The sequence below is a fragment of the Dama dama genome, chromosome X, assembly GCF_033118175.1.
Source record: "Dama dama isolate Ldn47 chromosome X, ASM3311817v1, whole genome shotgun sequence".
Taxonomy (NCBI): domain Eukaryota; kingdom Metazoa; phylum Chordata; class Mammalia; order Artiodactyla; family Cervidae; genus Dama; species Dama dama.
Genome location: NC_083714.1, coordinates 129,716,919 through 129,743,257, shown reverse-complemented (window position 1 = coordinate 129,743,257; position 26,339 = coordinate 129,716,919). Strand labels below are relative to the sequence as shown.

General features: G+C 46.0%; 1 protein-coding gene across 1 annotated transcript; it reads right to left on the bottom strand.

Moving 5' to 3' along the window:
* Positions 1-1,296: 1,296 nt before the first annotated feature.
* LOC133052889 (transcription factor SPT20 homolog) lies at positions 1,297-4,377 on the bottom strand. Its single transcript, XM_061137708.1, has one exon. It carries the CDS (start codon positions 4,375-4,377, stop codon positions 1,297-1,299), a length of 3,081 nt encoding a protein of 1,026 aa, XP_060993691.1.
* Positions 4,378-26,339: the final 21,962 nt, after the last annotated feature.

The following is a 26,339-nucleotide window of genomic DNA, read 5'->3' as shown; positions in this document are numbered from 1 at the left end:
AAAGAAAGGGATGAAGTAAACAGAAAAGTTCAGGGATCTTTTGAGCCCCATTGAAACAAGAAAGAAGAAAAAAAAAAATAGAGAAGAGGAAGAGGGGCGGCTGACCAACGGGTGATCACTCAGCAAGAGACAGAGAGGAAGGAAGGGGGCAGGGGGACGTCACCTCGAATATAACAAGGTTGAAAACACCTGAAAAACAAACAAATTGACTCATTTCCAAACGTTTAGCTATTTACCTTCTGCAAACAATCCAGGGATGTCAAAAATGTGCATGATTTTATAGAGAGACAACCACATCCCAGAAGTGCCTTTTCACAGCTGCAGCCTGGAGAACAGGACCTGGGCTGCAAGCAAGTGCCCCACCCCCTGCAGCACACCTGGAGGGGGCCCAGGGCCTCAACATTAAAGTGGCAAGATCAATTTTTGGTACGTTTAGCTTTTTCTCCCCCAAAATGTGTAAAAATTGCATTTCACACACTGTGCAAAAACTTAAACAAATATGGAAGTGCATTCTCTTCTGAAGGATGTTTCTGATACTTCATAGGCCACTTCAGTGTAGATTACGTACCGTGAAACCCTTTGTGAAAAGCCACGACCTTCCTGTGGCATGCTAACAGGGATGGACCTTGAAGTCAGGATGCTCCGTGAAATGAGCCCCTCACCAAAGATGACAACTGCAGGACCCCACTTCTAGGAAGAATCTACCGCAGCCAGACTCAGAGACCCAGAAAGTAGAGGGCTGGGGTGGGGGCTGGGGGAGAGGGAACCGAGAAGTTGGTGCTCCTTGGGGAGAGAGTTTCACCTGTGCAAACAGAAAAGAATCCTAGAGATGCGTTGTACGACAAGGTGAGTCCACCGAACACCAGTGAGCTGGACACGTAAAATGGTGAAGATGCCACAGTTCATGTGTTAGTAACTCATCTAAAAATTTAAAAAACAGTCATCTTGTTAATACTAATTTTGACTTTCTTGGTATTACAGCTTTAGTGCCTGAGAGAAATAACAAGGCTTCAGGAGTTTAAACTGACCCTACTTTGGGTGTGGATACACTTGAGAACATCACAAAAAAATAACTGTCCACAACCACCACCAAAGCCATGGCTTAGGTGAAATAATCCCAGTTTATTAAAGACCTTCGGGGCTTGTATGTAACGATTGTGCCTCTGAGGAAGGTCTGCACATCTAAGAATGTAAAATAGTGACACATTAAAAAATAACCCAAGTGAGGTTGACACTTGGGATTCATTTGATTGCTGCTCTTGGGATTTTTTTTTAAGAGAGAAAACCAGACAGGCCTCAGGGCTTGGGGGCGGCTGGGGGGCCTCCCTCCGGGGTCCCTGCGGTCTGGCTGCCTGAATTGGGGCCCTGAGGGGGCGGCGTGGTGGGGGCTGTGGGGTTTGCGGGGTCTGCATCCACTGGGCACTGCATTATCCTCCAGTAAATCGGCTGGCGCGGGTCCATCAAGGCCTGGATCCTGTGATGCAAGATCCTCAGTGCAGGGTGGCTCTGGCCAGAGCCTGGCGGAGACAACCCAGGCACCCGGGGCTGCAGGGGGTCCTGCTGCCGTCGGAGGTGAATGACCATTGTTGGCTGGGCGCGGACAGTGACATTGGGCCAGGCAGCGCCCAGTGCCCCTAGATCCTGTAAACCCGAACACTGTGGTCCTGAGGCCTGTGCCCGTTGGGTCTCTGCCCCTGGGATCTGTGGCCCTGAGGCCTGTGCCCGTGGGGTCTCTGCCCCTGGAGCCTGTGGCCCTGAGGCCTGTGCCCGTGGGGTCTCTGCCCCTGGAGCCTGTGGCCCTGAGGCCTGTGCCTGTGGGGTCTGTGCCCCTAAGGTCTGTGCCCGTGGGGTCTCTGCCCCTGGGATCTGTGGCCCTGAGGTCTGTGCCTGTGGGGTCTCTGCCCCTGGGATCTGTGGCCCTGAGGCCTGTGCCCGTGAGGTCTCTGCCCCTGGGATCTGTGGCCCTGAGGCCTGTGCCCGTGGGGTCTGTGCCCCTGGAGCCTGTGGCCCTGAGGTCTGTGCCCGTGGGGTCTGTGCCCCTGGAGCCTGTGGCATTGAGGTCTGTGCCCGTGGGGTCTCTGCCCCTGGGATCTGTGGCCCTGAGGCCCATGACCATGGGGTCTGTGCCCCTGGAGCCTGTGGCCCTGAGGCCTGTGCCCGTGGGGTCTGTGCCCCTGGAGCCTGTGGCATTGAGGCCTGTGCCCCTGGGGTCTGTGCCCCTGGAGCATGTGGCATCGAGGCCTGTGGCCCTGGGGTCTGTGCCCCTGGAGCATGTGGCATCGAGGCCTGTGCCCGTGGGGTCTGTGCCCCTGGAGCCTGTGGCATCGAGGCCTGTGCCCCTGGGGTCTGTGCCCCTGGAGCCTGTATACCTGAAGGCTGTTCCGCCGGCTGCCGATGACTCACGGAGCAAGTCTGCGGCGAGGGCTGCTGGAGAAGCAGCGGGTAGAGGCGCAGCTGCGAGGACAACTTCTGGCTGCTCCAGACCACCGACCCCTGGGGGAGCTGCACCAGAGTAAAGGGCTTCAGATCAGAAGCGTCCTTCAAAAGCACCTGACCCGATCTGGGAGGAGGAGGAGGAGGAGGAGGAGGAGAAGGAAGAGAAGCAGCTTGAAGAGGCCCCAGTGGTGCTATGGGCTGCAGGTTCAGTGGCTGAGCTGCGGGCTGCTGGCCCGGCTGGATCCCCACGGGAGCGGGGGCCCTAGGGGAATACCCTCTCCCTGAGGCCTGGCTATAGCAAAAGGGGCCCACTACTTTGATGAACTTCAGGCCCGGGGAGATGGTCATGACCCGGACGTCCGTGGTTCTTTGTAACGCGCCTGTGGTGGACGGGGCGGCTGCAGGAAGCGAGCTACCTCTGTTCAGCAGCACAGACGATCTCTGGGAAAGGCTGGGTGGCTGAGGAGCAGGGCCAGGAGATGGGCGGGCCTGAGAGCTGCCCGCCTGCTGTGAGGTAAAGCTGTCACCGCAGGAGCTCTTCTCTGGGCTCTTGAGTGGGGGTGGAGGTCTGGCTCCCCAGTCTGGCACTGAGGACAGAATGGACGCAATCCTAGGCTGTGCTGACTGCGTCCCTGGAGAAGGCTGCCTGAGACGGGCTGAGCCACTGGAGCTGGGTGACGTCTGCACTGGACACTGGGTGCTCTTCTGGACCAGTTGCTCAGACTGACTGACCACTCTCCCAGCATCAGTCTGTGGCTTGGGCAGGAAACGCTTGAAGTGGTCATCTGTGGAGGACCGGGGCAGACACGGCTCTCTCTCCCTTGTGGCTTCTTTCTCAGACCCATTTCCAGTGGCAAGTGAATTATCAGCTGGCTGCCTGACGGTCAACCTTGTTGCCTGGGATTGGTAGGCAGCCTCACAGCCAACTGCAGGATCACCTAGTACCTCCTGGGTTGGTTGTGACTCCTCATATCTGACAGACTCCTTCCCTTTGGCATATTTCTGCACATCCACTTGAGAAGGGACGGCCAAGTTACAGGGTCTCTGTTTCCACGTATCTACACACTTGCCTGCTTTAGAAATTTTGAGGTCATACAGTTGATTTGCTTTACTTTCTCTTATATTTTTGCAAGAAGTCTGGATTCTTAGCTCAGGAGGAGGTGGACAATGGGACAGCTCCTGTTGCTCCTGTTGCTGAATCAGAGTGGGCACAGAAAACCTCTTGAGACTCCTTTTCATGGGAAGAGCCTTCAGCTTTTGTTTGTTATAGAGCAGTCTATTTGCAGTGCAGGCTACTGATACAGAAGGGTCTAGACACAGTGGTTCCGCTGTAGCCAAGATCAGTTGGCTCTCAAGCAAAAGTTTGTCCTCCTGGGTCCAGTTCTGGTCATCGCTGGCTATGGCCTCTACATCGGAAACTAACGTCTGCATGGTGGGACGTAAAAGAATATGCCTGCTTTGGTAACTCGGAGGTTCCCCGGCACTGGACTGCCTGTAGTTCCGTATCTCTGCTATGACACACCCCTGGTGAAAAACGTTAACCGCAGACTTATCCAGGAAATTCAACAAAGCAGGAGGTAATTCTTCAGCATCCAAATATTCGAGAAATTCCCGTTCTTCATAAGGCAGTCGAATGCTCTCCGAAAGTGACCCATCTTCCCCCTTGAGCATCAGGGAATAGCCCTGCTTTCCTGGGTACAGGTTGATCACCAAACAGGGCAACGACTCTCTCCTAAGAAGCTTCTCTAACAGGTTCACGTTGCTTCTTAATTCCTCCGTACCCTCAGGCTTTTCTTCACATTCTTCAACATAAATGTCATACAGTTTTTCCTGGAGAGACGTCTCTCCGCTCGATGAGTATTTCCTTTTCGGCGGTCTTTGTTGGGCAGTTGCGATGACATACTCTGCACGATCCAAAGCTTGCTCTAGAGCCTGCTGCATGATCATACAAGATGGGGACCCTGTAAGAAGAGAACATGTAAGTGGGCGACGAACCGAGAGAAATCTCTTACCTGAAATATCGATGTGCAGTCTTGCAAACGCACCCACTCCACTGTGGAGTGAGCAGCGTACCTCAAAATGAACACCAAGAAACCCGCCCCCACCACCCCCCCAACAAGCAACGTGCCAAATACCTGCGATTTGGGGAAATTCAGCGCTGGTCTAGCCTCGCGCTCCTGCAGGTGGACCGGAAGTGGATGGAAGCGGTTCCCCATGCTCCCACCCCCGGCACAGCGCCCCCTAGGTGCGCGTGCGCAGGTCGCAGATTCCCGTCTCATCATTCAATTACCTCCTGGACGCCCGGCCTGCAGCCAGCACTTCCGGGTCTGAAACCGCACTTGTGCCAACTGCTGGGTGGCGACAGGCCCTCTTCATGTAACCTTGAAAGCAAGCATCCCAAACTACAAGTGGCCAACGTAAAAATCCATCATTTTTTTTGTACGGCTTTAATACACACCAATTTTCATGGTAATCAGTTGCTGGGAAGGTCATGAAAAGTGGTCGTTTCTTTCCTTAGCGATCATGTCACCAAAATTTACCCACTGTTTTAGGAGTCTTTTGTTTGTTCCCAAGGGCAGGACTGCTCCTGCTGTCCATCACCAGTTTAACACACCCAGTTCCTACCTCTTGACTCCAGGGACACTTGCTGTATTTGGCGCAAGCGTCAGAATTCTTCAATGACTCTTCCCGTGATCTGCCTGATGCTTTTCATAGAGATGTGCACGGTAACACGACATTCTTTTATTTCCCTAGCTATTTCAGAAAGGGCTTTTAGCGTGTGGTAGCTAAGTTATATTGTCTAGCAATTGCAGTTCAGGATTAAACTGTTTTAAAAGGTGGTTTGTGTCTGATAGGGTTGAGAACTATTGTTCCTGGTGCTGGCAGGACAGTTTAAATGATTACTCTAACTGTAGACCATAACTACGGTCCTAGGGATGGCTTAGAAGGATATGACTGAGTCCTAGATACTTTATAGGCCATTGTTTTCTATTAATATTGTTGCCTTGAAATCTGCCAGCCTTTTGAACAAGCTTTTTTTTTTTTTAAACCTTTTGATGTTTAGATTTAGACATAATGATAATAGGATATTCACTCTGAAGAGTCACAACTGAGAAGAATCCAAAATCAATTGGTGAAACTCCTGAATTACAGACTACTATAAAATAAATGTTTTTCTGACCAATAGCAATTATGATAATTACATATTACAGTAGATACAATCTATTGAAATAAGACTAATAACTCCTTGACTAAGAGTTCCTGAAGCATGTCCCTTGTTCAGGACTGGACAGGAGTCATTGTCTCCTGGCATGTCAGTTGTCTTGGGGCAAGTGTATAAGTCATCCCTTGGTATCACCAGGTGATTGGTTTCAGGACCCCCTGCCCACCCCCCTGCTTTTAGGGATGAGCCAACTGCCCAGAGCCAGGTCCTCTGACTGTTGTGTGTTCTCTGCCAGGGGGTCTCAGTCTTGGCGCTAGTGACATTTGTTAGGGGGGACTTTCCTTGGCACCGCAAGATGCCTGCTAGCATCCCTGGCCTTATCCACTAGATGCCAATAGCTTTCATCCCTTTCGGAAGAACAAAACATGGCTCCAGGTATTGCCTGATACCATTGGCGGGGGGGCGCATATCTTTTCCTGGGTTTGGAACCCTGAGGTCCCCTGCTCTGTAAACCATGAGCTTGATCCCAGTCAGCCCCTCAGCTGATGTCCCCGGGTACCCCTCTCTCAGTAGAGAGGTGTATCTGTCCCCTCTCCTCTGGGATGGACTAGAGGCTCAATTGTTGTGGTCTGTCTTTGGGCGGGGTCCCCAGGAGCCATCCCTGACAAGAGGATTCGAGTGCAAGGAGTTTATTTGGAGTTCATCCTGAGAAACTCTGGGCAGGGGAAGGGCAGCTGAGTCAGGACTGGGGAAGAAGCTGATAAAAGGCACAGTCAGGAGCAGAAGGCTGCTGGGGACAGCTGGTGCCTGCTGGGGGCCTTTGGGAGACCGTGCCGAACAAGCGTCGGGTGGTCCTACCTAGAGGCACAGAAGCCGGGATGCATATCATCCACTCCTCTCTCTCATCGGCCGAGGAGAGTCCTGGGGGCCGGATTCCCGATCCCTCTGGGTTGCCACATACGAGTGCTGCCGTGCTACTGTGGCTGGAATGCCCTCAGCGAGCGTCAGGAGTGTCTGCGGTGATGCTCAGTGCTCGTGTCCAGGATGCCAGTACCGCGGGGGCATGGGCAGGGCCCTGGCAGCATGGGCTCCGCCTGTGGCTGCAGAGAAGTGGAAGCATTCGGCCATCATTCTCGATGATGCAGAGAGTGTGCCATGTAATGTATCTGCGCACGTGGACACATGAGACTCTTCTGCCTCCAAGCGAAATGGGTGATTTCACATGAGGTTTTGTCAGCTGCCACAGCCCACCAGGCCGACAGTGGGGAGTGCAATCCCTGCCTTACTCCTCAGGGGGACGACCCCCAAGGCAGTCTGGCCACATGTGCACTGGCTGAGGCTCTGGGCCCAGCCATGCGTGTGTCCCAGTGAGCTCTGGTTGGCCTGCCAGGGCTTCTCATGGCTCAGCCACCCCTGCCCCTGAGCTCCCTAATTGCCCGGTCTTTCCACAGGATGAAGGTTTTTGAAATTTTTCACAGTGCACACCATCCTTGAAGCCTTCAAAACACATGCATGAGCATGAATATAAGGACTCCAACTGCTGCTATCCCCTACAGCAAACACAGATGCACATGCTGGGAAAACCCATGGCCAGATTAAGATGTGCTGGAGGAGGAAGAGAACTAATTGTAAGAAAAGTTGCCTAATTTACAGTAGTCAGCTCGTCTGTTCTCCACCCACTGAGGTCTAGGTCTAGGTTTTTACCACCTCTTCCCTGCTGCAGGGAATTAGATGGACCAGGCAGAGCCTTGGTTCTGCAGACATCACAGATTGCAGAAGGTGACGAGACATTTTTCGTCGGTCTCATCCAGTTTTTTTTTTCCTTGTGGGATCTTAGTTCCCCGACTGGGGATCCAGGTCTCATCCAGTTTTAATCCTCCATCACTCGTGTTGAGACTCCATGTGTTACCCTGTGATCAGGCCCCAGATTCAATAAAGCAAATCCCAGGGAATGTTGTAGCTCTGTGAGATTATGTGAGTGGAGATCACTCCCACAGCCTCTTACATCATTCTGTCCTGCCACATCTACTAGTTGTTTCATGGATCTAAGAACTTCTCAGAGCCCGTAAGTGTTGCACTGCATATTTCTTTTTTCTTGAACTGTCTCTCCCCTTCCACCTTTCCCCACTTGTGTGTCTTTTTATCAGTTTACTGAAATTGGATGTTTTTCTGGTTTTATTGCTCTGTTATACACTCCTTGAGATAAATAACCATAGCCTGAGTCATGGTTTCTCAGCCTCTGCTTGTTGTCATTGTTGCAGGGGACTGTCCTGGGCAATGTCGGGCGTTTAGTAGCATCCTTGGCTTCCCTGATGGCTCAGCGGTAAAGAATCTGATTGCCAAGCAGAAGACTTGGGTTCAATTCCTGGGTCGGGAAGATCCCCTGGAGGAGGGCATGGCAACTCACTCTAGTATTCTTGCCTGGGAAATCCCATGGACAGAGGAGCCTGGTGAGCTACAGTCCATGGGGTTGCAAAGAGTCGGATTCGAGTTAGCTACTACACAACAAACAAACAAGCATCATGACCCCAAGGTATCACAAAACAGTTGGGTTTGGAGAAATGAAGTGGCAATCTACAAACCACAAAACACTTCGAATCTTAATTTCTAGGACAGCTCAAATGATTCGATGTGACTTTTAACTTTTTTGTTTGTGTTTTGCTGCGATTAATTTTATGGTTGGCCTCAAATTATCTTGCTAATTCTCTAAACTTTCCATTGGACCAAATTAATATGTAGAGTCTCTGGCTAATAGGGGAGATGCAAACAAAAATATCATTAGATCTTTAGAAAGTAGATTTTCAGAAACATACTAGCAGAGATTTTCCTTTTAAATTCATCTGCCTGATAACAGTCACTAACAATTTCCCAATGTTTCAGCTTTATTCCACAATTGAGAATTTTTGCTTATTTCAATAATTTTTCTTTGATCTTCACTCAGTATTTGCTCTTTCAGTGTATGTTCTCTGTGCTTCATTTTGCTTTCATAATGTCAGACCGTCCCTGAACTCACTCCTTCCCTCACTTTTCTCTATTTACAGTCAGTACTTCAGTGATTTCATCTAGGCTCATGGCTTTAAAACATAGATGGTTTCTCAGTTTATATCTCCAGCCTGGAATTCTCCCCTGAACTACAGACTCATATCATCAAATTTCCTATTAAAAATCTCTACCTGGTTACCTAATAGGAATTTTAAATTTAATATGCCCAAACCCAGCTCCTGATCTGCTACCCAAACTTGTTTGTTTGGCAGTGAAACATTAGAGTTCCTGGCTCAAAAAAACAGCTCTCCTCTGGTATCTCCTTGATACCTGAAATTTTGAGTCAAAGTTGTTTTTTTTTTTAATATGTGCTGCTTTAATTTTTAAATTTTTGTTTATTGTTGGCTATGTTGGGTCTTTGTTGTTGCATGCGGACTTTTTTCTAGGTTTGGCCGGTCAGGACTGCTCTCTCGTTGCAGTGCACAGGCTTCTCATTGCAGTGGCTTCTTGTTGCAGAGCACAGGTTTTAGGTGCACAAGATTTAGTAGTTTCAGCTTGTAGGCTCTAGAGCTGGGGCTCAGTAGAGCTGGGTGGTGCATGGGCTTAGTTGCTCCAGGCATGTGGAATCCTCCTGGACCAGGGATCGAATCTGTGTCTCCTACCTTGATAGGCAGACTCCCATCCACTGTACCATCAGGGAAGTCCCAAAGTTTTTTACTAGGAGAACCATGGACGGGTTTCAGAAGGTCTTTGAACTTTCTAAAACAGTAGATGAACTTTAGATCATTCCTGAAAACCTGTGTGGTGGTTTTTTTTTTTTTTTTTCCTGAGGGAGGAGAGAAAGCATAGGCTGTTTGAGGGAGGTGAGAAAAAGACCAGAGACTTGTGTGGCCAGGAAGACATATTTCACCTACCTTACAACTTTCTCAGGAGTGAAGGAAAAGTCACCACCCAGGAAAAGACCACGCTGCAGTGTTACATGGGCAGGTGGTAGAAGCTGAGTCAGCCTCCAGGACTCAGTCTGTGGATGACAAGGAACATTCCCCCTCGAAAACTGTGCACAATTAAACCACCAGGGGAGTTAAAACACTCAGTTCAGCTGTTCAAGAAAGGCCTTTTCCTTCCTAAACCTTGAAGGTCAGATGCCACTTCCCAGCTGTTTCCTTTCATCATTTTCTCTGCTTTTGTGATTCCCTCAAGGAACCGAAGATGAGTAAAGAATGTGGTAATCAATTGATAGGCCAACCCATTCAAAAAGGGTAATTCAACAAGAGTGCAGGTCCCCTTGCTACCCCGTCTTCTGTCTGCCCAGGCTACCAATCACCAGGTGAGTTTTCTTTGGAAAGCCACCAACCTCACACTGAGTGCCAATGAAAACTGTCCTGGAATTCACTTTAGAAAGAACCCCTTTCTCGGAGTGCTGTCTTTAGTGAGTTTCCCCAATCCCGGCATACATGTCTCCCCATCACAAAAATGTCCACTGGTCCTTCTTATTGTGGACAGTGACGTCAGCACTGGCAGTGCGTTTGTTTTGAATTTCCTTCATTAAGCTGAGAGTTTTCATCCTGGGTTATAGCAGATTATTTAATGTAGATCAAGACTGCTTAGCATCATCACAGTAGACACTCCATAAATAGGAGCTGTGTGCCGAATAAGGTGGGTGATGTGCTTCCCAGTTTGTTGTCGTCGAGTCGCTCAGTTGTGTCTGACTGCAACCCTGTGGACTGTAGCCCGCTAGGTTCCTCTGTCCATGGAATTCTCCAGGAAATAATGTTGGAATGGGTTGCCATTTCCTTCTCCAGAGGATCTTCCCAACCCAGGGATTGAACCCACGTCTCCTGCAGGCGGATTCTTTACCACTGAGCCACCAGGAAAGCCCATGCTTCGCAGTTTACAGACAAGGAGATAGGAGTCTGGAGACTCATCAGAATCATCTTGCTCGATGACAGCAGTCTTTAGAGCAGAGGTTTATACCCGTAGCTATTCATTAAAGTCATGGGGGGATTTTAAAACTAGCAACATCTGGAATCACACCCAGAGATTCTGTTGCATTGTTCTGGGTGGTACCTAGGCATCCTTCACTTCCAAAAGCTTCTCAGAGGATTCTAATGTGTATGTAGCCAGGATTGAGAACCAATACTTTCAAACTTCATTCTAGTCTTCTAGCTCTTATTTGTCTCTTCCAGACAGCATCTGGTCCAGTGACAGTTTTACAGATGAGAACACTGAGGTCCAGGGAAGATGAGTGATTTTCTTAATGCATCAGAACTGGAAGTAACCATTTTAAAAATCACAATTTATAACCCTTCTCTGTCTCTGCATCAGCTAAATGCAAACTTGGCTGAGCATAAGAATCACCTGATTTCTTATCAAAAATAAGAAATCCCAGGTTCCCTCCCTGGATATTATTTTTAAGGAGGTTTGTGGTAGGGTCCAGCTGTCTGTAATTTAATAAGTATCCCAGTGATTAATATGATCTAGCCAATTTATTGGTTCTGTATAATTTTTAAAGATTCCATATATAAGTGATATATATTTGTCTTTCTCTGACTTACTTCCCTTAGTATGATGATCTATAAGTCCATCCATGTTGCTACAAGTGGCATTATTTCATTATTTTTTTATGGCTGAGTAAAGTTTCATTGTGTGTATGTACCACATCTTCTTTATCCATTCATCTGTCAGTGGGCATCTATGTCCATTCTGGTGATGGACAGGGAAGCCTGGTGTGCTGCAGTCCATGGGGTCGCAAAGAATCAGACACGACTGAGTGACTGAACTGATGTCCATTCTGAACCAATGTGATTCTTGGTTCCCTCCCCCCCGGCAAAAAGCTTTCTTGTTTTCATTGGTGCAAGGCTTGGGAGAGGGCTCTGGGGTGGTTAAAAAGCTGCCTCGTGGCTGCAGAGAGGGGCTTCAGGCAGAAGCTCTGACGCCAGAGGGGCTCCTCCAAGACCGCTGGGTTCAGGCGGCTCCTGGTGGTGCTTGCGGGTGAGCCTTTGGAAGAGAGACCCGCCCAGCCTCGCCTGGGGACCAGCCAGCCTGCGGAGGTCGGTCAGGTGGTCGCCCATCTTCCTGACGAGTTTCAGCTGCTCACCCAGGACGCGGCTCTCCTGGAAGTGACGGAGGTGGAGGCTGCGTGGGGAGAGCCCCGGGCCTGCAGGTCCGTGACGGGCTGGTTCGGGTGCTTGTCCCCAAGCTCGGTGGCCTCCACGGTGTCCTGGGCTTGACCCCACTCAGCCTGAGATGCGCCTGCGGTCCTGGGAGAGGGTGCGGCCGCCTTGCTGGTCTTGCATTTTCCCATCCAAGTACTAACCAGGTCCGACCCTGCTTAGCTTCTGAGATCAGACGAGATCGGGCGCGTTCAGGGTGGTATGGCCGTAGACTGGTCTTGCATTTTCAAGAGATGCTGGGCACCCTCGCGCTTCTCCTGGGCCAGTTTGGGGACAAGGTGGCCACCACGTTCCAGAGCCACGTGATCACGGTGGAAACAGAAGCCTAGAGAGAGGTTGGTGCGTGAGGCCCACAGATGCAGGGTGACCAGGTGGTGGATGGGGCCTCCACCTCGGTGGAGTCATTCTAACCAATCTAGGAGGTCAGGGTAAAAAATGGTGTTGGTGGTCTGGGTGGCTGAGGGTAGCTGAGGGGCTGATTCTGAAGGTTGTGACTGGAAAAGAGGTTGGAGGGTGGTTGGAGGCTGGAGCGAGGGGCGTCCCTGGGTCTGTTCCATCCAAACAAACACTGTTGTAGCAAGAGACACATCCACGGACCGCCCAGTGCACTGCCTGTTGCTACTTTCTAAGCTAAAGAAAATTTTAGTTCTTTCATGGTGGTACAAAAAAGATCTTAAAATTCTTTTTCCCCTGTGGGAAGATATTAAGAAAAGGTAATAACCCTGCTTTATCCAACTCTAGGCTTTAATTACAGTTCTGTAATTCTGATTTTGTTTGGTTGTTGTTTTAAAATGAAGTGAGTTCTTTACTCAAAAGAACATGGATATACTTTTCAGTTGGTATTAAGTTGTGAGTTGAACTCAAATGGTTATAGCTTTGGGGACAGAAAATTAACTGGCTACTGCTGCTGCTGCTAAGTCGCTTCAGTCGTGTCCGACTCTCTGCGACCCCATAGACGGCAGCCCACCAGGCTCCCCCATCCCTGGGATTCTCCAGGCAAGAACACTGGAGTGGGTTGCCATTTCCTTCTCCAGTGCATGAAAGGGAAAAGTGAAAGTGAAGTCGCTCAGTCGTGTCCGACTCTTAGCGACCCCATGGACTGCAGCCTACCAGGCTCCTCCGTCCATGGGATTTTCCAGGCAAGAGTACTGGAGTGGGAACTGGCTACTACTATGACCAATTATAATGACACATGCCATTCTGCCCTCTGCCCCAAGTTTGGTGGTTTCCAGGCAGGAAGGGTAAAGCAGCTATAGTCTTAGGTGGTCAAGCTGAAGAGTGCAGCTCAGCAACCACTTGTCAAGGGCCCCCTGACTAAACATGTGACTCCACAGGAATGCCCTTAAATTCCATTCTTCCAAAGGCAGCTTTACTAAGAGATGCAGTGGGAAGAGCCCTGAAATCCAACTCTGAAGACCGAGGTTCCGAGATACTGTTCTCCCACCTACTTGCTAGGTGGCTATCATCAGATCGTTTGATTTCTGAGTCTCACGTCCACATCTGTGGTGAGGATATTAATTACCTACCTAGTGAGGGATATTTGAGTATTACATTAGCTAATAGATTAGTTAGCATTTGCCTCATAATAAATATCACAAACCTCTGTGGTAAATGACAAATATTTATTTTTCATAGATCTGTAGGGTTTAGCTAATCTAGGCTGGGCTTCCTGGGCAGCTTTGCTGACGCTGGCTGAATTCACATGCCTGGGACATTGACTGATCCCAGCAGGGCTGGAAAAGGGTGATTAACCCAGACGTATCCTTCTCATGGAAATGGCAGAGGTGCAAGATTGCATGAGAACAGGCCCCGTTGCAGAAGCACTTTTACAAGCCTCTCCTGTGTCATATATCTACCATTGATCAAAGCAAGCCACATGGCTCAACTGAAACTTAGGGACTGAGCTTGTATATTTGGCCTTTTGATGGAAAGAGGTGTAAAGCCACACAGTGAATGGCATGGGTACTGGAAAAGATGAAGAAATTCGGTTATTTAACTGTGTTATCTAACACAGCGGATGCTTATGAAGTGCAATGTAAAATATATTAACTAATAAATGAAACTTCGGTGATCCAGAATGATAAGTAAATTAACTATACGTGAACTGACTTGTGAATAACTTTTATGGATAGAAGAGGGTATAACTCATTTTATATTCCAAATCTTTTCCATTTTAGTGGGTTTGTAGGCAGCTTTGTGTATCGTGCCTTCACCAATTATTGTGCTGCCTGATTAAACAGTATGGGACACAAGTTTAAATGACGTGGTTGTCGGAGAGAACTTTTTCTTTTTCCCTGGATTAAGATCTTGAAGAAAGCCAGTTGTGTATATCAGAGGTTCGTTTCACAGTTTAAAACTATGTTTCTCTGGCTGACTCCAGGGAAGGAGCACGATTGATTGAAGATGAGTGTGGAATATCACGATGTGTCAGGAAGTAAAGAAATGATCTGAAAAATGATAGGGACATGCCCCAAGTGCAGAGGAGCCAAATTAAATGGGTTTCAGCTGGCTAAATCTTAGACAGTTCGAGCACCGAAATAATTCATTATGATATTGAATTATAAAACAATGGAAAAACAGGCAGATAAATGGGTAAATGGAGAAGGGCTTGCTTACAAGTATCCTTGCCTGGAGAATCCCCATGGACAGAGGAGCCTGGTGGGCTACAGTCCATGGGGTTGCAAAGAGTTGGACATGACTGAGCAACTAAGCATGCACATACATTAATAGAATGCCAAGCACTGCCTGGTCAATGTGGAGGAAGTCCTAGAGCTGGAAGATTATCATTTAGCCTTGATCAGGCAAGGATCATCAATGGATACTAAATTTAAAGAAAATTTTGATGGGCAGGATATTTCCATGGTTGTTCAGTATATTGCCAGAGATTATTCACTAGTAGCAGGGGAAGGAAAAAATAGTAATTATACAATGGAAAAAGTAGACAACACCTAGACCAGGTGACCAAAATTAACATCACCAGTGAAGGAGAGATGGACATCATGTAGCTCCAGAGGTGATACCCCAAAAAGGATATATGTCATTTAGGCAGTATTTTGACTGAAAATGTATAATCTCAATCTGATCCTGAGGAAACATCAGCCAGGCACAAAACACGGAAAAGGAAGTGGTGTGATATTCTTTCAGTGTCATAAAAGACAAAGAAAGGCTGTGGAAATGTTCCAGGTTAAAGGAGTCTAAAAGATATGACAGCTAAATACAACATCTGAGCCTAGACTGAACACCATACTACGGGGAAAGTGAAAATACTACAAAGGGCATTATTAGGTCAACTGACAAAATTGAAATATGGACAGTAGATTAGACAAAAACATCGTTCTGGCCATGATGAAGTAACAGGGACCAGCTTCACCCTCCTACCTTAAACAACTCAAGAATCAGGTAAAATGAAATGATGGTTCACAGACTTTGGAACAGGCAGCGCAGGACTGAGATCCCTAAGAGCGGAGAAACAAACAAGGTGAACCCTCTAATTGCCCCTGCTTACTGTCTGGAGCAAGTTTCTAACCTCAGCACATAGAGGGAAATGCAAACAGAGCCCCCAGTCATTCTGAGTTGAGACACAGTTGAGAATTTGGAGAGGCCACTGTGGCCAGGATTCGCAAGGCAAAGGACCAGATAGGAGAGTGCTGCATGGAGATAGAACACTGGAGGTTTGCAGAGGGGCTCCCTTGAATCATCAGCTTGAAAAGTGAAAGTGAAAGTCGCTCAGTCGTGTCCTAGTCCATGGAATTCTCCAGGCCAGAATACTGGAGTGGGTAGCCTTTCCCTTCTCCAGGGGATCTTCCCAACCCAGGGATCCAACCCAGGTCTCCCGCATTGCGGTCGGATTCTTTACCAGCTGAGCCACAAGGGAAGCCCAAGAATACTGGAATTGGTAGCCTAGTGGATCTTCCCGACCCAGGAATCAAACCGGGGTCTCCTGCATTGCAGGCGGATTCTTTGCCAACTGAGCTATCAGGGAAGCCCCCAAAGTGCTGATCTGTGCATGAGTTTGTAAGGAAACTGCCTGAGGCCAGAGGAATTCTCTTCCAAAAGTATCAGATGGCAGACTTCTTGGAGATTGCACAGGCTTGGGAACAGTTCATCTTCCCAGCATCCAGGTTGGAGAACCCTCTTACTATGTGGGCCTTAGGCAGAATACTTAGAAAGATATTAGCCCAACGGTGAGATCACTATTGGGCTTATAAACTAGGCCTAACCTAAAGGCTACTCTGGTCTGGTCTAGCCTAACAAAGCTGAAAAGCAAAATTGGAAAGAATCAAATTATTTCCAAGGAACTTACCTGTATCCCAGAGGAAAGCACAAAATTATTTACCAAAAATTAGAGAATATTACAAAAATTACTTAAATCCAGCACCTAACAATGGACCCAATGTCTGGCATCAAATTAGTCTGTAACTGTACTGTGGTTATGTAAGAGACCATCTCCATCATTCCGAAGTACACACTAAAATATTTAGGGATCCAGGGCTATGACGTATGAAATTTGCAAAGAGGGAAGGGCAGAGAATAGGTGAATCTGGGTAAATTCAGGTATATCCTGAAAAGGACATACAGGGTTCTTTGTACAATGTTTATTTTGACAAATTTTTGAATTTGAAATTATTTCCAAGTAAATTCAAAAAAAGAAAGATAAAGTCAATGTTTCTTGTACCTCAGAAATGAGCAGAAGCCTATCTGGATAGTGCTATGATGGCACTCAATCCATCCACAAGAATGTGTATAACTTTTATCAACTACTACAGAGAATTAAAAATAGCATTTAGGAGGGATCCTGCAAGAGCAGCAAATTAGGGGGGAAAAAGAAGAGAAATATAACAAATAACTATTTGTTACCATAATGGGCATTTGGAAATTCTTTTAAGTGTTAACTTTTTCCTTCATCAGCCAATTCCTATATTTTGCTGAACTGAGGGATATTCCAGTTTGCTTTTCTCTTGCCTATCCTGGTTTTGTGATCTACTGCATTCTGGATGAATGAAATCTAGAGCCTTTCTGATCTAAGTGTTGAGGAAATCTGACTGACTTTGCAAGGAAGGAACGGAACCTAGTATGAGGCAACCAGCAACAGGGAGAGACCTGTTCCTGGTCTCAGGGGAACCCGGTAGTTCTAAGTGGAGCCAACAGTTTTCTGCAGCACTTGATGTTACAGCGTTTTCACATGTTCAGTCTAAGTTGAGGGCATATGCATCATTACTCTGATGGGAACTGGATTTGTCAAAACAAAAGGAAACAGACTTAACCAGAGAATTCTGGCTCCTCTTTCTGAGTAACCCTTGAGGTCTTGCAGTGTCAGTCTAAAGTTCTGTTGAGGTCTTCAATTCTTATCCTGTGACCAGTTGGAATTATTTTTCTACATAGTGTGATCCTCAGATGCAAGAAGACCCCTAAGTTTATGCTGCATCAAGGTGATGAATGTAAATTCCCTGATCAGTTTGGGTTTTGTGGCACCTATAATATCCTAGGATTTGGGCCTGAGAGAGAGGAGGTGTCACAGATTTTCCAGCCAGTGGAATAGTCCCTATTTCTGATATTTGGGAATAAATTTGATCAAAAGATTTTTAGTTCGCAGTCCCTATCTTTAATAGCCCTGGAACTTACCTCTCTCAGATGTCCAGAGAGATGGTCATTGAACATTTTTCTGTCTCATGGTCTATTGATTTGCTTTAATGTGAAACTTCAATTCCCACATCGAGTCTTTCCTAATCAGAAACATTATGCAAGTGTAAAGTAATAAGTAGTTTTATTTTGGGAAACCATGAAATTTAGTCTCATCTGTAACTAATGAAAATTTGTGCTCCAGACAATCTGTAAAAGTTCTGAAAACCATATACAAAAATCACTAAGAACAAATTGGTCAGCCTGGAGAATAAAGAGGATGTTGAATGATGTTTAGAAGAGTCTATGCTGCATGAAGCCCAGTGGATCTCAACTGTGGCTGTACCTTTGTGGAGCTGTAAAAAATCCCATGACCAGGAAGCCAAGCACTGGATTGATTAAATCAGAATCTCTGGAGGTGGCTTGGGCATTAGCAGCTTTTAAATCTCCCAGCTATATGTGGAACTTACAAATAAAATAAATGAATGAATGTAACAAAACAGAAACAGACTCACGGATCTTGAGGATTAGTGGTTACCATTGGGGAGAAGGAAGGGCAGGACAGGGAGAGGGGATTTGTTGTTGTTGTTCAGTCGGTAAGTCATGTCCAGCTCTTTGTGACTCCATGGAATGCAGCACACCAGACTCTTCTGTTTTCCACTGTCTCATGGAGTTTGCTCAGATTCATGTCCATGCTGTCTAACCATCTCATCCTCTGCTGCCCCCTTCTCCTTTTGCCTTCAGTTTTTCCCAGCATCAGGGTCTTTTCTATATATAAAATAAATAAGCTAACAAGGATATATTGTACAGCACAGAGAGTATAGTAAATATTTTATAATAACCATAAATGGAGCATAACCTTTAAAAATTGTGAATTACTAGGTTGTACACCTGAAACTCACATTATATTGTACATCAACTATATTTCAATTAAAGATAAAGCTCCACAGGTGATTCCAGTATGTAGCAGCCTGTGTTGAGAACCACTGAGCTAGAGTGATATCTGATTTTCACATTCACCCTGAGGCAGGTATTTCAAAGAAGAGAACCAGGGGGATGATTTTCAGTTGTTCTACATACATGTGTCAATAATGGCTATTAGGTCAAACTATAAACCCAAATTCCATTCTGTGCCTATAAGCATAGAAAATGTAACTCCATACGGTTTAAATAATGACAGGATTAATAACCCATGCAAGCAAAAAGTTTACAGACTAGGTTGGCTTTTGGAGAGCCTTGATCCAGTGGCCTAAGTACATCAGCAAGGATTTTGTCTCTCCACTCGGCCTTTTGCAAAGTCATTCAACCCAAAGATGCATCCTGTTGCAGTCTCACAGTGGCTGCAGGCAACACCTATGGTTCCTTTTTCTTTCATTTCTAGCAGGAGAAAGAGAACTTGCCGCCTTCCCAGGAGTAGTTTTAAGATTCACTGATTGGCCTAGATTGTGCCACATGCTTACCTTTGAACCAATCATTGTATAGAGAGATGGAGTGCACTTATCAGCTTAGCTTTGCTCAAATGCTCCACCCCTGAGAAATTGATGGCTGTTGGAGGGAGAAGTTAGGGAGTGGGGATGAGAAATTGATATTGGCAGTGCAGCCAACTAAAGCCATGGGATGGTTTCAAAAGTTAAATGTGAATAATTGATGCTTTCGAACTATGATGCTGGAGAAGACTCTTGAGAGTCCCGTGGACTGCAGGGAGATCAAACCAATCTAGTCAATCCTAAAGGAAATCAAAATTCATTGGAAGGATTGATGCTGAAGCTGCAATACTTTGGTCACCTGATGCGAAGAGCTGACTCATTGGAAAAGACCCTGATGCTTGGAAAGATTGGGGGCAGAAGGAGGAGGGGATGATAGAGGATGAGATGGTTGGATGGCATCATCGATTCAATGGACATGAGCTTGAGCAAACTCCCGGAGATGGTGAAGGACAGGGAAGCCTGTCATGCTGCAGTCCATGGGGTCGCAAAGAGTCACACACGACTTAATGACTGAACAACAAATACTTAAGTTATAAAAAAAAAAAATAATGAAACTCATTTCACCCATCCTTACCACCAGTCTTGTTAGTTTATAGCAGGGGGTTCTCAGTCTCAACAACTATTGGCATCAGGGCTAGATTTTGCTCTTGCTCTGGGGGCTGGCCCATGCACTGTAAGATGCCTAGACTGTACTCTCTGCTTTCCTTCCCAGATTCCAAGGGACAGGAAGGGGAGGCAGAGTGACTTCTATGTCTGGGGCATGGGGGAAATGTGTGTTTTGAAGTTGGACATATGGACAAATGAAGTTTAAATCTCAGTCTTTCCCTTTTCTGGGTTACACTAAAGAAGTCGTTACAGCTCAGTCACTTCATCTGAGAACCTGAATACTATCTACCTCACTGGTTTGTTGTTGTACCCACATGAGTCTTTTTTGTGTGAAAGTACTTTGTAAACCATAACGAGCTATGTCCTTGAACTGTGTTACTGCTGGTATCAGTGAGTGTCTGCAGTCCTTTCTGTGATGTTCATTTGTGGCCTGTTTCAAGGTTGGTGGCTCTGGACTCTGAGGGCAAAGCCTCTCAGAAGTTAAAGCTCTGTGTCAGCATCATGGCATCCTGGATGACAGGAATCCTTTGTTTTGAAAACCCAGCATGGATCCTGGATCCTCTCTTATAGCACCACATTTTCCATTGTACTTCTTCTCAGTCTGCGATTATATATTTGTGTAGAAACAGTAAGAGTTAACATTACTGAGCATTTACTACATGCCTTCTATGCACTTTAAGTATAACATCCCATTTAACGCTAGTAACGTAATGCTCAGAATTCTCCAAGCCAGGCTTCAGCAATATGTGAACCGTGAACTTCCAGATGTTCAAGCTGGTTTTAGAAAAGGCAGAGGAACCAGAGATCAAATTGCCAACATCTGCTGGATCATCGAAAAAGCAAGAGAGTTCCAGAAAAACATCTATTTCTGCTTTATTGACTATGCCAAAGCCTTTGACTGTGTGGATCACAATAAACTGTGGAAAATTCTGAAAGAGATGGGAATACCAGACCACCTGACCTGCCTCTTGAGAAACCTGTATGCAGGTCAGGAAGCAACAGTTAGAACCGGACATTGAACAACAGACTGGTTCCAAATAGGAAAAGGAGTACGTCAAGGCTGTATATTGTCACCCTGCTTATTAACTTATATGCAGAGTACATCATGAGAAACGCTGGGCTGGAAGAAGCACAAGCTGGAATCAAGATTGCTGCAAGAAATATCAATAACCTCAGATATGCAGATGACACCACCCTTATGGCAGACAGTGAAGAGGAACTAAAAAGCCTCTTGATGAAAGTGAAAGAGGAGAGTGAAAAAGTTGGCTTAAAGCTTAATATTCAGAAAACTAAGATCATGGCATCTGGTTCCCATCACTTCATAGGAAATAGATGGGGAGACAGTGGAAACAGTGTCAGACTTTATTTTTTTGGACTCCAAAATCACTGCAGATGGTGATTGCAGCCATGAAATTAAAAGACGCTTACTCCTTGGAAGGAAAGTTATGACCAACCTAGACAGCATATTAAAAAGCAGAGACACTACTTTGCCAACAAAGGTCCGTCTGGTCAAGGCTATGGTTTTTCGAGGAGTCATATATGGATGTGAGAGTTGGACTGTGAAGAAAGCTGAGCACCGAAGAATTGATGCTTTTGAACTATGGTGTTGGAGAAGACTCTTGAGAGTCCCTTGGACTGCAAGGAGATCCAACCAGTCCATCCTAAAGGAGATCAGTCCTGGGTGTTCATTGGAAGGACTGATGCTGAAGCTGAAACTCCAGTACTTTGGCCACCTCATGCAGAGTTGACTCATTGGAAAAGACCCTGATGCTGGGAGGGATTGGGGGCAGGAGGAGAAGGGGACGACAGAAGATGAGATGGCTGGATGACATCACCGACTCGATGGGCATGAGTTTGAGTAAACTCCGGCAGTTGGTGATGGACAGGGAGGGCTGGCATGCTGCGATTCATGGGGTTGCAAAGAGTCGGACACGACTGAGTGACTGAACTGAACTGTTCCAACAAACCAATGAGGTCATTATTTGTCCTTTTTAATTATAGATTTGTAAAAAATGTATTTATTTAGTTTTGCCAATACTGGGTCTTTGTTGCTGAATTTGGTCTTTCTCTAGTTGTGGCGGGTGCAGGCTCCTCTCTGGTTGCAGTGTGTGGGCTTCTCTTGTGAAGCATGGGCTCTAGGGTGCAAGGGCTCAGTAACCGTGGTGCATGGGCTTAGTTGCATGTAGAATCTTCCTGAGCCAGGGGTTGAACCTGTGTCCCTTGCATTGGCAGGCAGATTCTTAACCACTGGACCACCAGGGAATTCGATGGTAGATTTTAGTGATGATAGAAATAAAGTTATAGTGTGTGTTTAAAATGTTATGTTCTGTTTTGATCAATTAGTAATAGATTGTGAGAATTTTCTGTCACAGTCACTGTACTTATCTTTTAAAAAGTTGTTGGATGGAGAAGGAAATGGCAACCCACTCCAGTATTCTTGCTTGGAAAAGTCCATGGACAGAGGAGCCTGGCGGGCTGCAGTCCATGGGGTTACATGACTGAGCATGTGTGCACAAGGGTGGAGGGAGATGGGTTGGTAGCAATAAAGTGGTAGAACTAAAAAAAAAAAGTTGTTGGACTTCTAGGCTGTCTCTAATTTTTCATAGGGATAGATAAAAATATAAAGAACATGTTTCTGCATAAAAATTCTGTTTATCTAAATCTGTCTTTTAACTTTGTTCCTGTTTTTTTTTTTTACAAGATAGCTGATTATTTGCACTTTTTATGGTCTGGGATGGGGATTAGCAAACTTTCTCTCTGAAGGACCAGATAGTAAATATTTTAGGCTGAGGCCCATACAATCTCTGTCACAACTATCCTAACCTGCCCTTCTAGTGTGAAAGTAGGCACAAACAATGTATAAATCATGGGCATGGCTGTGTTCCAGTAAAACTATTTACAGAAGCAAGGGCAAGCTGTACTTAGCCCACAGGCCATAGTTTGCTGATCTCTTGTCTGGGAGATCTGACAGAAAAAATTAATCCAGGGAACAAAATCTTTGTAAAACATAAGTGGAGAAGTAGATATTGTCCCTAAAATTGGTAAATCTTTTATAGAAATATTTGTGTTCTCCATGATGTCCTAATACAAAAGTTGAGCATGATAAGGAATGATTTCTAATAAGGATATGTGCTCAAAAAGAGTTAACATAGCAGGCCTGACTGCTGTCCTTTGAAAAGCCTGCTTATAAGATTGGCTATTGACTGACATCTGGGAACTTAGATTTTGGAGAGAATTCCCACTCTTAGCTGATAAGACTAGCTCACTGTGCCCAAACTGTACAAACAATGTAGTTTATGCTGAAAACCTGCTTTCCTGCCAAGAATCTAGAATTTTTATACATGGTAAGCAGAGGCTGCCTATGTGACCAACCTCCAGTTAAAAAACCAGCCTCCAGTTTAAAAAAAAAAAAAAGTCCTATGAGTTCTAGCGGATCATCAAACCTGGGGATGGTCTGGGGTACTCCCAAGACAGTCTTTTTTACTTTGTCCACTTAATGTATTCTCCCTTCAGATATGAATTATTGTTAAAGAAAAATGTATTCAAGACCCTCATGATGGTATAGGGACCACTGCAATAGGATTTTCCACTGGAGGAGAGAAACTGGATTCCACTCCAAATATGGTGGGCACGTGGGAATTTACACCAAGGAGCAGGGTGGGGCTCAGTGGCTGAAAAATTATTGAGAGAAAACATCAGGGGTAAGAGGGTGTTCTAGCTAAATTGACCTAATGGGATTCTTTACTGAAGACAGGCCAAGATGATCAGATATCAATCACCAGGGGGATGGTGGAAGATGAGGAATGTGATCATATATTGAGGATGATCAGATACCGAGCAGAGGGGGTTCTGGTTAACTGACTTAGAGGGTTGTTGCCAAAAGTAGATTCTACAAGAAATTGTTAATGCAGGCTCATGTGTCCTACGGACAGTGAGGTCAAAGTGAAACGTGGGAGTTAGGACTAGAGAAAGGTTTATTGCAAGGCCATGTGAAGAGATGAGGTGGCTCGTGCCCTAAAAAGCCTCAAGCTCCCCACAAGGATTTCCACAAAGCATTTTTAAAAGCCAGGTGAGGGGCCGGGGGTGGTGTTACACAGTATAGGATCGCACAATTCTCTGACTGCCTGTTGGTGAGGTCGCAGGGAAGTGTCACAGTGGTGAACTTACCAGTCCTTAGACTCCAGGAGGCCTGGGGCTGTGTGCTCCTGGTCATTGAGTAGTTAACATCTTCCATTTGGTGGGGAGTTTTCACATCTGCAAAACAACTTCGGAAATTTGCATCAAATACTATTAATTGGGTACTTCAGAGAGGATGTGGGGGGCAGGCCTGTCCCAGGAAGGCCCCATAGGGTTCTGTTCTGTTACACAAGTGTGCAGATAGGCCTAGGAGAAGGTTCAGGAGCCTGACTGAAGTTTGGTCAAGCAAAGAATGTCTATCACCATCAACTGTTAATTATGGAGATGTTTCTGATCACAGTGACAAATCCTGGGTTTAACAAAGTAGTCTTCGCTGGTGGCTCCAGGGTAATGAATCCACCTGCCAAGCAAGAGATGTGGGTTTGATCCCTGGGTTGGGAAGATTCCCTGGAGAAAGAAATGGCAACCCACGGCAGTCTTCTTGCCCCAGGAAACCCCATGGACAGAGGAGCCTGGTGGGCTACTGTCCAAGGGGCCGCAAAGAATCGAACATGACTGAGCACGCACACACCACACCACACCACTCACACACACACACAAGACAGTGCATGATCAGGGCCCCACTAAAAGGAACTGAGCAACCACTTACTGGAAAGCTGGTCCAAATCAGCAGAAAAATGGCTTGATGATGCAACTCTGACTGTTTGCAATCTATATATAACTCAACTGCATTATCTGGAGTCAACATAACAGACTTGATGGGTAAACACAGTTCCTAAAAACCACAACCAGACTTGGGGTTCAGTAAATGACCTGTGCCCAGCTTCATTACCATGAACCAATCTTAAACTGACAAGCTTGGTCTTGTTCAACCGGTCATTCTTTGTGAAACTTTCTAGGTTTTCTTTTGTAAATCCCACCCTTGCTTTTGGTCTGAGAGGGCTTCCATGGGAGCTGCTCTCCTTTGTGTAGTCCTCAATACTTTACTTGTCTCTGAATTATTATTTGATAGTTTGAAGACTCCATCCCATAAAACCTAATCCTGCTGTATTCAGTCAGGTTTTCCCTTTTTTGTTTAGAAGTAAATTCACCTTAATACTAAGTCTCAAAATCTTTGTATTTCCTTCATCATCAATCATCCCAAAGGTTGGTTACAGGGAAGCCTGGGCTGATCTGAATCATGCAGATGTCACTTTCTGGAAAAATCAAGGAAACCACCAAGGTTAACACACAAAACAAAAGAGAGGAAGACAAAATCCAGAACTTGTGGAAAAAACTAAAGGTATTCTTTTCCAAAACTCAAGACAAAAGCTGTTTCTCTAGCACCCAACAAAACATTGTAGGGAGGAAGAAACTTTTCCTGTACCCTTTTATGTTCGGTAGCTGGGCCCTGCTAATTAAACTGACATGAGACAAATTAACAGGACAAAAGGTTTCTTACATATGCATATGAAGTCCTCACAAAAAAGGAGTAAAGACTCCAACAGGCACTAGATCCAGGGGTTTATATTCCATTTTAACAAGGGGTGACAAATTTGTGGAAAAATGATAAGACAAAGAAAAAGGAGTTTGGGATTCCAGGGGCCAGTAAATTGTGAGAAGGTAAAATATATGGGCTGGAGAAGGCAATGGAAACCCACTCCAGTATTCTTGCCTGGGAAATCCTGTGGACAGAGGAGCCTGGTGAACTGCAGTCCATGGGGTTGTAAAAGAGTCGGACAAGACTTAATGACTAAACAACAACAAAATATATGGGAGAAACAAGTAGAAGATAAAGGCTATTGAGTAAGGTTTGTTATGCAGACCCATCTTGGGAGTGACTTTCTGTCTCAGTTACTAAAGGTGGTTTTCCTCTTCCTGGTATGGGAGAAGGGAGGAGGAACACTTTTACAAGGGGAAATTTATGCTCTGCTGCTAGGCAGATAGGAGGAGGGCAGAGAGCTCTTTCTATATTTGTTGCTTCCTAACTGCCTTTAGCTCAAAATAACTTTTATGTCAAGGTAGCATATTTGGGGCTGGCATTTTCTGATCCCTTTCTGCTTATGAATCAGTTGTAAGCATTCACTCCTGGAAGGTGATTTAAATTATAGTTTTACATTTATGCCTCTTAAAAGAAATGATCCTTAACTTAAAACTCCCTTTCTAAAACACCAGATAACATTTCCCGTCCCCCCATCCTCAGTGCATTTGCTTGGTAAAGATCTTGAGCACCCCACCCAAACCCACTTTTGTTTGTTCTACTCCCCTCTAGCCCTTTTATACTCAGTGTTCAGATTTCACCTCCCTCCCCCCAAACCTTGACCTGTCTTCCAAATGTTTGGAGCTTCACAAAGGCTTTGAGGGCCCAGGAAATGGCATAAATTCTTTTCAGAAAAACAGTAGATTTTAAGGGATAAAATGTTATTTTCTGGGGCCTGAGAAGCAACCACAGACCTCTCCTTTATGACGCAAAAGCAATTTAAGATTCAGATTAAAGACCTTTGTAGTTCCTGAACGGATGAATAGATAAAGAAGTTGTGGTTTGTGTGTGTGTGTGTGTGTGTGTGTGTGTGTGTGTGTGTGCGCGCGCGCATATACACACAATGGGCTATTACCCAGCCATAAACAAGTATGAAACCCTGCTATTTGCAACAACACGGGTGGACCCTGAAGGCATTATGCTAGGTGAAATAAGTCAGAGGAAGACAAATACTGTGTGGTTTCACTTCTATGTGGAATCTAAAACAAATAAACACC